Genomic DNA, 13,204 nt, shown 5'->3' on the forward strand with positions numbered 1-13,204 from the left:
GAGCTTCAGATGGGGAATGTTTTCCAGGATGCTGGTTTCTTCAGTGCACTTAGTCTGGTGACTGAGGGCAACAAAACAAGACTTTCCTCAGCTGTCCATAATGCACTGTAAATATGTTACCTCATTCACAGCTCTCAGTGCTGCTGTTTCTGACTGCCTAGCACAGCCAGGAATAGCTTTATAACTCCTCATTGCAGACACTGCAGAAGTCCCTCCACTCCCCTTTGCTTATGCAGTAGGCACATCTGGGCTAGCAAGACAGCAAACTCCACTTCATGCCCTACTTGAGGCCCACTCCTCTCTGGTGAGGACTAGCTGTCAGTACTACTGGGCAGCCAAGCCTTTAAGCCCACCTTTCCAAGCCACAGCTGAGACTGGCAGCAGAGGTGTCCCCCACAGGTGAATTCCTGCGCTATAGAAACTCATGTCTTAGGAACTGATGCAACACCATAAATTCATTTTCCTTGGCTCAACAAAGAGCCGTCGGGCAGTAACCAGTTTCATCCGCTGCCAGCAGAGACAGGATTCAGGCTCCATCTGTAATTATCATCATTACCCAAGCTCATTTTGTAGGGGAGGAGTTGCTGGCATGCTGATATGGCAACCTTATCTATTAGCTTCTCAATTAGCTAGCAGCATTGCTGATGGGCAGGCTGCTGCTCCAGGCCAGTCAGTCACAGGATGGGTCCGATCACAACAGACACCCTCTGGTGGCATTGGCCAGGATCAGGGATTCCTATGTGCAAGCAGACAAAGGGACTGGCCACCCCCACCCCAGCGCATGCCCTGACATTTCAAAGGGGTCACACAGAGTTTCAAGAGCAGGTGAACAAGAAGAACAGACAAGGAGTGACATTCCTGCACCTGTAGGAGGTCCAGGATGAAAGTCAAGCCCCATAGCATTCAGTCTGGTCAGACACCATGCCCTAGAAATTACCTGGCTCAGCAGCCCTGAGGCTAGGTTGCTTGCTATAGGAAATCTTTAGCTTCGTTGTGTTTGTCCACCCTAAATCCCTGAGTGAGAGCTTTCCCTCTCATATCCTGTATCAGCAGTTCAAAAAATGCAACAGTGAGCTCCTGAAACATCATTATGACTGGGAAGCATTTATTTGACCCATTTGTAACAATCTGCCACGTGCCATAAACCACGCTTTACTGGTAAAATAAATAAGTGAAGGAATGCACTCATTAAAAATATAATAAGTTGCCATCTTCAATTGTAGTCTAAGCTACTTTAATGATGCTGTGTACTTCCAGCGATCACGCTGCAGCCATAATGAATGAGGTTGTTTAAGGCAGCTGTGGGAGCCTTTCCAGAGCCAAAGTGTTTTCTCCTCTGATCTGGAAGAAGGTGTAAATACAAAGCAGGCACTGCATTAAAGTTTTCAGAAGTACCTAAGTGAGTTAACACCTTGAGCTTTATTTTTCAGAGGTGACTTAGAGCAAGCTCCCAAAAAAATATGGAGTTAAGTGCCCTAATAGCTTTAAAAACCTGACCACAATTTATGTGTTTATGGGCTCAGGCAACAGGAGGGAAGCCTGGTCCTGTCTCTGCTGTTGAATTAGTACATCTCCTTGGGCAACCACCTTCACCTTGCTGCATTTCTGAGTCTTCTGTGTCTTTCTTGCTTTGCCCACTGGAAGATCTTCATGGGCAGACATGACTCGTACTGTGTGTTTGCACAGCACCCATCTCAGCAGGGGCCCAATTGTGGATGAGGCTTGGAGGCAGGACTATTAGGAATATACTAAGGATAATCCTGATTTCCAGGGATGCACTATATGAATTCCATAGTGTGGCCATTTGTTGTCCTAAACAAGCATCTCCTATGCCTGATGACACTACAAAAAGGTATTTCTAACCCATGAGATGGAGCGGGGGCACAAATTCCCTGGGTTTCATGGCTCCCCTGATTGGTACAGGAAGAGACAATAGGACAACATGTCTTTGACTGAGTGGTGTCCTAAATGACAAAACGAGACTATAAAACACAGAATCAGTCTCTGTTTTCTGCCGGATCAGCACATTCTTTCTATTATTGCAGTTATTGTTGTGTCTGAATACCTAATTAATTACAACAGTAAACGCTGGCTTCTTTAATCACAGCATCAGCTGTCCTAATCAATCTTAATAATATGGAATCTGTACTATGGCACCCATGAATTTTAATCTACATAAATTTCTTAAGACCTCTCGCAAGCTTGTTGTACGAAATGATATAATTATGGATATAGATTAGGGCTGTAGAGAGTGATTTAAATTGGATTTAAGGAGAAGGTGAATAGAGCCCTCCCACTCAGTTATTTATTTATTTATTTTAATCCTGGCCTTCACTTTGATTTGTCGTGCTATCATTATTTTATGTACCCCCCACCCTGACTGAGCAGTGCTGGCTCCATTTGATCACCCTGCACCCCGCATCTGCCCTCTCAGAGGCTGCAGAGACAGGTCCAGGGAGAGGTGTAAGATACGCCTGGGTCTGTGAGAGGAATGAATAGATGGGGCAAAGCACAAAGCTGTGGATCCAAGTGATTACATGCTTTTGTAGATCAGTGAAGGGAGCAGTGCTGGAAAATAGGGTGAAATAGGTGAAATAAAGCAAGACTGCCAGGCAATGCAGTCAGTGAAAAGAAGGGTTTTGAGGGTATATCATATAGGTGAAAGGTTTGCTAGCTCCTTCTATCAAAGTGAAATCCTAGGGTGTGCAGGGGCCCAAGATTTGCCAGGCCCTGTTTTGTCTCTCAGAAACTGGAGCCTTCTGCTTCCAGGCAGTAACCAGAATAGTTTTGCCTCACCACCTCCACTGGTTTCAGTGCAGTTCCTCCTGATTTCATCCCTGAGATTCACAGCAGACTCCAGCCCTCTGTCCTACAACCATTTCCACCTGGGGCACCCACATAACAGCTCAGTAGCAGGGACCATAGCTGGGCTACAGGCATCTCAGGAGGGATTCCTTATAGAACATCCCTTAAACTAATTTTATTTATTTTTAGCAGTGTGCTCCTTACTGCCACCTCCACCCTTTCATTCTCTGAAAAAAGCTAAATGTGGGGTCTAACACTACCTGAATGCTCCCTTAAAAAGTTGGACTTCAATCTAGAGTTATATCAGTAGTAGGAAAGCTTCCTGATGTTAATTTTAAAGCACTGGTATTTCGTGCTGACTTGGGAAATCATCCCTGGTTTTTGGCATCAGGCAAAGGATTCAGAAAGTGACATTAACAGATCTACTTTCTTTGAAGGACTTGGGAGTCATTTCTTGACTTCTGCCTAATGAATAAGTGCTGCCTTCGTTAAATTTATATTTATGGCTATATAGTAGGTCATTGGCTTGTTTTATGTCTCCAGGTTTATGGAAGGTTATCTGCCATGGTCACCTTGTGGCATCTTGGCCAGGATTGTCTTGCAAAGAGACAATAGTATCTGAGCAGAATTTTTCCCGTGGAGATATGGAAATTATCAAATTAATATAGAGGCAATGTCCAGGGATAAGGCTCTTGCCCTGAGCTGCCAAATGAAGTTACTATTAGCATCTGTTTTCACAGTACACCTTTAGTTTGCCCTGGCAAGGCCAGATCCTCAGCTTCTGTAAAGCAGCACGGCTACACTAACTTCAGTGGGGCTGATGTGATTGATACTTGTCCTCTGGCCTCTCGGGAGCTTCTCTGCTTTTTTTCACTTCACCATCTGATTCCCATTTAATCACATTACATCACGATTGATCTCTCAAATGTCTGTATATTGGTCATAAGATCTTCATGAATATGATGACAAGGAAAGCTATTTCAAATGGTAACAATGGGCAAATTTGTACACATTTGAGGTCTTTTCCTGATGTTACAACATAGATATACACGCGTTCTGGTCCAAAAGCCCTTGTAGGTCCTTTATGATATTCTTGTTCCTCATCTAGTGTCTCCCACATTCCCGTAGATCTTACCTGGCCTTGCTTAGCTATTCACCTTCTAGATCACAGTGGACTTGAACCCCAGCACAAACAGCACAGACAACATGTCATCTATAAAATGAGCACCGTTACAGGGAGTGCTTGTGAGGACAAGTTGCAGGAACGAGGGTGCAGCATTATTATGCATGTTTGCATGGATGTTAGTTTGGTATGTTTTTTTGACAGTGTGTAACCATTATCAGAATGCAGTGATCACTCTCTTGAAAAGGATACTTGAAAAATTCAGAACTATTCATAAAAAATTGAAAGAAAGGCTCACGATGCAGAAAGTTTCCCCATTTCTGAATTTTGTCTGTCATATCCCAGGGATGTCAGATCCATTAGTTGTTGCCATACTAACTTCAACTAATATTTGCAGTAACAGAGAAGACTTGTCAGCTGTGTGGGAAGAAGGGGTCACAGAGACAGTGTAAATCTACCTTAGAGGAGCACAATCATATTACGTTATGTGCATCTTACCAAGAGTAAAGCAACTTTCCTTCCTGGTCTCTTGCTGAGACACAAAAATGATTTACATCTCCCCACCACTATAAATTTTAGCATACATTACGCTCCATCCTACAGTTACAAACAACCCTGGGGCAGGTTAGCTCTGGATCATGAGCCCCTCATACATCTGAGCCCTTCCTGAACTTCACACTGGTCATTAGTATGTAGGAGGGCTGTCACTTTGCTGAACACAGCATGGCCACAACCTCTTCAAATGTCTAATCAGTGTCTTGAGATTTCTGGATCCATACCAACCATTGGCTTCATCCATACTACAGCTGGGAGAACAGGCGGTTATGCCCTTCACTAAGTTTAATTCATCTGGCACAGCGAGTGGCAGCATGAAGATATGCTCATGGCTGCCCAAGCTACCCTGGTTTCATGCCAGGGTACCCAGCCAGCCCTGGAGCCTGTGTCCCTGCCTCTTCCTAGCCCAAGTTGGCCAGCATGGGCACATCCACTGTACTGAAGTCACATCTTCATTTGCTGAGTAAACACACCATCAGAGCTAAGGAAGATGAATTCTTCAGTGAGCAAAGGTCATCGCTTTTATTTTTAAGAACTCCCAAGTTAAATCCTTGCAGGTGGTGAATCGCCACAACTGCCTCTCCCAAACAGCCAAGGTAGGGCATGAGGCTCTGAACAAAACACAAAACGCCGAAGTGGGGGCTGCTGCCTCCCCATGGGATTTGGTGCTACAGCCCAGAGGTGCTTTTGCTTTTCTCCTTTTCAAGAGCATTGAAAACACTGGACTCTTGGTCCAGTGTTGCAGTCCTGTGTGTCAGGCTAGCCACAGACACCTTGCATCTTCTTTACCTGTTAGTAAATGATTCCCAGCTTGGATCAAAGCTGACTGAAATAAAGGGATGAGTTATCCCATTGACTTGCATGTGCTGTGAGCCAGGAGGAATTTCTCTCTGTAATCTGGGGCACAAAACAGTCTCTTGAGAAAGAAACTCCCAGTTAGATACTCCCCTTGCTGACAAGTCCTGAAGGCTCAGGGAAATAATGAACTCTAAAAGCTTTGTGTGGGAGGGAAAAAGGCTGCATTTAAATGCCTGTTGTTCCAAACCCTTTAAATAAAGCATTTGCCCAGTTTTAATATTTAATCTTAAAGGTGAACGGTGATTTTCAGCATATATTACCTACACCGAATGGCTTACTTTTGACAGGCAGAGTATGGCCCTGAAGAGAGGCAAGATATCCTCACATGGGGTAAGGGGAGGAGCTCCCCAGTGAGCTGGGAGGTCCCACTCAGTTTCTAGCACTAGCATAAAGACAGCAGCTGTCCTAGGACATCACGTTCATCATCCATATGATGTGATACTTATGACATGCTTTCTCTCTGAGGAAGTGATCAACCCCACCACAATTTAATCCAGTTGAAAGGTCTAAGTCAAGAACTGGGTCCAGGGAAAGGTGTTTAATTGTGAGAAGGATTTTATCCTGGACCAAATCAAAATCAGTAGAAGTATCAGGTTTCCTTCAAGAAAGGCAAACCTGCACTCTCAGGGCCGAGAAGCCAGAGCAATAGCTTCTTCAGAGGGTTTTGTCATTGTGGGCAGGATGCAGACTCAGGTATAGATTGGAGAGTGGACAGTTTCCATGCATGCCCGCCTAAGACAAGGAAGAAAGAAAAGGACCACAGTTGAATAGGTACAGCTCCACATATCAACAGAGAGGCAGTCATTGCTAATTGCCAGCATGTCAGAGAAGGAAACAGCATGCCCAAGTCCAGCCTCAGCTTTTACACTGTCTTTCTGCATGGCCTGCCGATTGAGCAATGCCAGCACGGACACCTTGGAAGAAATGTTCACCCATACTGCTGTAACGCCCCAGGACATCAGCTAGGTGCTCTGCATCAGTCTGTGAGCCCCAGCAGCCCAGTTTGGGGCCTGGTGTCTCATCCTATACCATGCCTCCCTGGGAAGCTGATTTGTGGTTTCTGACAGGTATGACCTTCTGCTCCAGCTAGGCTAACCTAGGGCAGAGAAAGGAAATGCTATGAGTGTATCTCCTGAGCAGCAAAGATAATTTCTTTTTCTAGCTCAATAAGCAGATGGGTACCACCAAGAAAGGGCAGTTGCCTTTGGGGCTGGCACAGTAGATCATCTCCTTTCCTTCAGACTGCAAGACCATAATTCTCTTAGAGACTCGCTCCCTCTAACATGTCTCCTTTCTCACCTTGCTCAGGATGTACCTTCTGTGTGACAGCACATGGTCTGTTTGGGGGGTCCAAGTTATTAAGATCCTTTCTCCCAGGGGAGCACAGGAACTGCTATATCACTCAGCCTTTCATAACCATTCCGTTTTCTTCTGTAGCAATATGCTCAACAGCCTGTTTTTAGAGGAAAACAGGTTTGAACAAAGGTTAAAAAGAATAGACTTTGGTCGCTCCCTTCTTCAAGATGGGAGGAGTAAGTGGAAAACAGACTTTATATTTTGCAAACATTTCCTCCAGTTTCCTAAAACATCTACACTTGAAAAATACAGGGTTACATCCCTGCTATGCCTTCCACTGATCTCCAGAGGCTTTAAGGAATTGTTCTCTTGCCCCTTTTCAAGGGGTGCATATCCTTACAGTAATGCAGTGTTTTCCCATTTCACATGCACACTGTGGGACCTGCCAAAAGTCCCACCTGCCAAAGCAATTCAACCAGCCGTCTTCCAGCCTAAGACTACAATCCCACCTGTTTCTTCCTGTGACCACCCTGATGACCCAGTAATACCCATAATCAGTAGGAGCCTCCAAGACTCAGCCAGCCAACTGAGTTTCTCCCCTCCAAGTTTGGTCTTACCATTCCTCTTTGCACTTGGGGAGATAAATGTACTAGGAGACCTTACAAGCTGCCATCATGATCAATGGTAATCTTTGCCATTAAGGATCAAATCCATAATTGCATCTGTAACAAAGCACTTTGTCCATGTTCCCTGGTTCCGTAGCACTCATGTTTGCCACTGCATCATGCACTTTGGCATCTAGCCAGTCTCTCTCCTTGGCTAGGTCAACGGCACCAGCAGGTTTCCTTCTAAGAGGACCCATCAGGTGCAACCTCCAAGCCCTTTCCTCCAGCTACGCCTCTGCTCTTGTAGGAGGGAAGAAGGTGGGAAGGAGGGGGGAAAGCAGCAGTTCCCTAAGGGATCATCCTAAAAGTATGAAGCTGGAGGGACTGAATAAATGTAGAACTATGCAGCACCAATAAATACAAATTAAACTCATAACAAGAAGTGAAATATTAGGGCCAAGGTGACATTTGGACTGGAGGTTCAGCCAAGCTTTGCTTTAAATATTTTATTGCTGCAGATAAAGAAAGAGCTTATCCAACACGTTTCACTCTCTCTCACTCTCTCTTCTCTCCCTATCAACCAAAGGGGAAAAGGAAAAAAAAATCTTAACCAGCTTTGGTTGTATTTGAGCTAGACTTCAAAGTTTCACAAAAATAAACAGTTTTAGGGGGAGGAATGCACACTTGTAAAGGGAAAAAATGCACTTTGAAGCCAGCTAGGGACTGCATGCTTTACGCAGAGATCCCCAGCATCCTCCTGGAGCAGACAAGTGGTGTCCCCCTCCCGTCCAAGCAGCCTCTCCTCCCCGTGCAGGGGTCTGCCCAGCAGCAGCATGGTCCTTCGGAGGGATGTCAGGGTGGAAGGAGCCAGTGCTTTGTTCTCTTCTCCTTCCTCCTGCTATGCCCCTGTTGTTTTCTGCTCTGATTGAAAGTTTCATGCGCCTGTAGCCATCACTGAGATCTGAGTGTGCACAGCACCTAGCACAGCATCAGTCCTGGCTTAGGATGAGGGCTTTTTGGGGTTGACTGCTGCAATGCCAAAAATCTGTATGAGTCGATGCGGTCTATAATTTAAACTTGGGAAAAGAGAAGAAAAGTTTGTCTGCCTTCTGCTCTGAAGTCGCACGGGGTAATGGACAGTTGGGGGACTGTTATTATGGGGGTACTGCACCACACTGTCTGTAGGGCAAGCAAGATGCTTAAGCCTCTGGGTTTTTCTGTCCCACACCAGCCATTGATGATGGAAGAGAAAGGGGGAGCATCCTTCATGTTTTAATCCCTTAATTCCTTCTCTCTCTTGTCTCCACAGCACAAAGCCCCACTGCAGCAGACCCCTTGCAGCAAGCCTACGCTGGAGTGCAGCAGTACGCAGGTCGTTAGTATTAACACTTTCTCCCAGTAAACCTTTCTCTTCTCTAAAGCCTTTAATCTCTGAACACACCTAAGGGGGATGGGGCAAGGGAGGTGTTTTTGCTGAGACAGGGACACCAGGGCCATGGATCCTCAGATTAAATTCACGCTACTCATGAAAACAAACAATGACCCAGGGTCTTCTCCCCCAAAGGGGGTGATCTTCAACCATAAAACACCAGGGAAAGGCTCCCACTGACCTGCACTTTGGTGCAGCTTCATTGACAGAACCAGTTTGGGTCTCCTTAGCACAGTGAACAAGTAGAAAATCAGGACACTTGATTTGGGGGACACTTTCTGTAGAAAAAAAAAAAAAAAAAAAAAGAGTGTTTCCTGAGTGCTGTAATGAGCAGGGTAGATGGACTGCCAGAACCTGCTGTTCCTGGCAGGATTTGGGATGTCTGCACATCCCCATGTTGTGGGGTACACAGGTTGGCCATGCATAAGACACCTCAGCACTGGCTACCTCTGGTGTGGCTGGAGGAGCAGCTGCTGAACCCAAGGCTACCACACACACCCCAAAAGCTATCATCTCTGGGGTCAGCCTCACTACCCCACTGGCCGTATCCCAGCTAGTTAGTCTGAGGCCTGCTTAGAAGCTGCAGATGTACTTCTGGTTCCTCAGCAGCTTCTTCACAACTTCCAGTGGGTCAGCTTCTGCTGACACTCACGTTGCCCTGTACGCGGAGCTGCTCCTTTGCGGCTGATGGACTGACACCAGCCAAAGTGACCTGGTGCAGATCATGACCCTGCCGTGTTCAGCCTCCCCTTGCGAGGTGTCCATGGCCAACGTTGCGAGGAAGCTGCCACCCCAAAGTCATTATTTCCTGTGGTAACTGGAGCAATCATGGGCTCCCGCTGAGGAATGGCTATTATCTCATGTCAGCGCTGTATCTGGAAACTTAATTTAATTCTCCATGTAGGGCTTCATTTGCCGGTGTTTTAGTTATTGTCATTTATTGCTTGTGAGGTTTGATAGATGGGAAGCAGCTCAACCCTTTGAGCTGTTAATTAACCCCTCTGCACACACATGGCCCCTATCCCCCTCTCTCTGGGCTCACAGGCGACCCGTACTCTGTATTTTTAGCAGCAAGGCACATCATCTACCATCTGTGGTACTGAATGGCTCCCCTTGTCTGCATGGTGGGGGAGCTGAGGTGGGGAAAATTGTTTAATTGCCGCACACTGTTTCCACTGTGTCTGCGTGAAAGAGAAAGTGTCTGCAGACATGAAAGGAAATATATATCTGAGAGTGTATGCACGAGTGTACCTATACGGGGTGTGTGCATATGAAGGTTACAGTAAGAGAGAGGAAATACACGTGTGAACTGTTACCATGAGCATGTGAAATAATCAGAGTGCAGAAGAGATTACACAAGGAAACGCACATGGGCGCTGCACGTGACTGCCAGCACGGGCATCAATGTGCTGAGCTCGTCAATGAGGATGCATGTAATACCAACAGGGATGGTTACACATCTCTGGTGGGGGAGATCTCAGTGGAGACCCCCATTTAGACGACGTGGTTGTCCTCAGTGCTACTGTTAGGATGTTGAAGGGAGGTTGGGTCTTCAGGGCCAAGTGCAACCACCCAGAGCACCGCTGTGATGTTTTACTGCACCTCAGGCAGTACAAGGCTAAAATCCAGAGAGAAAGCCCACCTCCAGCTTGGTGTGATTGTTGACGTAAAAGCTCCATGCTTCCCAGCACTGAAATCTGTCCTTCTTTCTTCTCTCCCTTTCTCTCCCCCATAGCTGCTTATCCTGCTGCTTATGGCCAGATTAGCCAAGCGTTCCCACAGCCGCCTCCCATGATCCCACAGCAACAGAGAGAAGGTGAGTGAAGGGTCTCTTCTCCTTGCTGGACCCAGCATGCCATCCCCACCACATTGGTTCCTCTGCTCACACACCTAGAGAGCATCCATTAAATGCCCCATTGCTTTGAATCCCTGGTCCACTGAGTCTTTTCTCAATTCCCATATGTGGCATCATTGGCACTAACTATAATACGCGTGAACATCTTTGTGGGGAATAGCTGCTGAGATCTGTCTTCTCAGCCCTCAGGGACGGGAGCATGCTGATATGCATGGGCCATGGAAAGACCTGGTAGCAATGTAGGCAATAACATCCAGTGGGGGTTGTTAAAGACAGCCAACAAGAATGTGGAACAAAACCACACTTGCATTAGAATAAAGAATTTAATATGAAACAAAGCACTGGTGGCCCTTCATTAGAAGCCAGTGATGTCATTTCAGACACCTACTGTTTAGTGGAGCTGATAGAGTCCTTTCAGCTTCCCTTAATAACCAGGAAACAGAAATCATCCCTTTTAGAGCATATTATCTGTACCAGGATGAGATGAATCATATAGCAATGGTACCTATTTCTTTACATTGACTGCGAGAGGAGCCTGGCTTATGTAGTCTATAGGACAGGTTGCACTGGAGACATGAAAAGTAAGGAGAAGTGAATCTCCCATTATTGCATGTAAATGTTTTGGGAGATATCCATGTCATGTAATGCTTTGCACCCAAAGGCTTGCCTGAACGAGGAGAGGAGTCCCTCATGTTTCCTTTACAATCAGCGGGGAACTGTGGGATCCTCAGAGGAAACACACTCAGGTAATCCCAACTGTCCTCCAGGGAGTCCACTGCTCTTGCTCGACTACAAGAGGAGACTGCTTGCCTAAGTGAGGCGTTTAAGTCAGTTGCTTCCGCCTAGTGTAGAGATCCTCGTTTTAAAAAATGAATTTCTGCTTTTATCCTCTATTAGGTCACTAATTTGGATATGTTCTATGTTATATGTGCTATTATATATATATTATGACATTTAATATTTTAATATGGTGTAACAGTCAGAGTGAAATGAATCAAGATTATACTATCAAACTGAAACATTCTGATAGCCTAGAACTACTTTGAGGGAGAAATCTCATTTTGTGAGAAAATTAGAAATGTTGGCATTTCGATCTAATTTGGAATTAATTTTTTTCCGATGTCAGAATTTCCTGGGGAACACAACTTCCAGCTCCTGATTAGCTCTAGTACATGTCCCTGCTGTGAGAACAGATGCACAGACCTAACGTATCATTACAGAGATGTTTCCCCCATGCTGAAGGACTTTGCTTTTTATTACTTACTGGGGCTAGATTAAGCACAGGACAAAATGGCGAGCAGATCTTTGCTTAGCATAGCATTGTGCCAGGAACAATCAGAAGCAAGGGATAGCTGTTGTGCACACCCTGAACACCCACTGCCCAAAGACCCCTGAGTTTGCCAGGCACAGTGTGTCTTTGTGGGTTGAGGGTGAGTGTCACCCAGTGGACAAGTTATCTTATAACTCCTTGCTCCTTTCCATGAGCAGCTGGTATTGAGGATGGCTGAGGACCAGATATATGAGACGAACCCCTGGTCCAATGCAGGTTGCCATTCTCAGTGTCCTTCGTTCTCCTGTAGCATTTAGCTCCTATGGATTTCTCTGCCGTTTGCTAGAGGGAGAATCTCTAAGGCACAACATTATTTTAAGCAGAGAGTGAAGACCTGTAAGCCTCTCTAACCTTAAACAGGAAGATGGAGTAAGAGGGAACTCTAATAATAACAATGCTTGGTGCTGAAAAGAGTGCTTTATGTTTGCAAGGATGTGCACAAACATTGATTTGTTAATGAACCAGCCCTACCACAACAATAACATCAATGATCACATTGTTAATAATGATACTAACTCTTAGCTCCTGGATCCTGCTTGGATAACAAGCCCAGAGCTGCTTGGCTGCTGCATCATTCCTGTAGAGATAAGTCATTGCTTCCACATGAATGCTGAGGCTGCTGGCATTGGATGGGGTGCATAGGGTGGAACAGATCCAAAACGATCAAAGGTAAAGATGACAACGATCAAAGGTAGAGTCTTCATTCAGACCATGTCAACCAGGCAAAATGTGGGGGTAATTTCAAATTTGTATGGTATTACTCATCTTGATGTAGTTTCTGAAACTCAGAAATACACATTAAAATAAAGTGATGCAGGTTTGTGACTCCTGCACTCAAATATGCTGAGGGCTTGAATAGCAAATAGATGCAGAGCAGGCCATGAAGTTACAGCCTCTGAGTGTTTGCTGTAGAGGTGAGGTGTGTATTCCACTTACTGTGCATCCAACCATAAGGTTGCCTGCAAACTTCATGCAACCTTATGGCACAGCCTGTTTTTAGTTACTGTTGGAAGAGTTCTGTGGTCATAGGCTCTCCTTACGACACTGATTCACAGTGCTGGGGATGCAATCACAGACAGCTAGCTGATCTCAGCCCAGGGATGTGGAGTTTACTCATGTAGACAGTGGACACCCAGGATAGACTGGGATGGCTGCTGTCCCCAAGTTAAGTGATTATGAACAATCTGGAAGGTGAGGAGCCTGGGCAGAGCAATGACTTAGCTGCTCAGTTCCAACCAAGCCAAATCAACAAGGACCCACAGCAGATCTCTTTGCCATGTGTTCCAGTGTTCACACGTACAAGCATTTCCATTATCCAACATGGTTTGCCTGTAATATAAAAACTATT

General features: G+C 45.6%; 1 protein-coding gene across 11 annotated transcripts in view; it reads left to right on the top strand.

The window, feature by feature from the left end:
• CELF4 (CUGBP Elav-like family member 4) overlaps positions 1-13,204 on the top strand; it is a 692,870-nt gene that overhangs the window by 629,656 nt on the left and 50,010 nt on the right. For 7 of the 11 annotated variants that reach the window (XR_011805803.1, XM_072031181.1, XM_072031182.1 and 4 more), the window contains exons 9-10: positions 8,552-8,617; positions 10,407-10,487. Coding sequence is in view for 10 of the 11 variants with exons in the window: in XM_072031181.1 (XP_071887282.1) it covers positions 8,552-8,617; positions 10,407-10,487 (147 nt within the window). In the remaining variant the exon portion in view is untranslated. The remainder of the gene's footprint in view (positions 1-8,551; positions 8,618-10,406; positions 10,488-13,204) is intronic. The other 4 variants (XM_072031183.1, XM_072031184.1, XM_072031179.1 and 1 more) reach the window with 1 other exon arrangement.

The sequence above is a fragment of the Anas platyrhynchos genome, chromosome Z (genome assembly GCF_047663525.1).
Source record: "Anas platyrhynchos isolate ZD024472 breed Pekin duck chromosome Z, IASCAAS_PekinDuck_T2T, whole genome shotgun sequence".
Taxonomy (NCBI): Eukaryota; Metazoa; Chordata; class Aves; order Anseriformes; family Anatidae; genus Anas; species Anas platyrhynchos.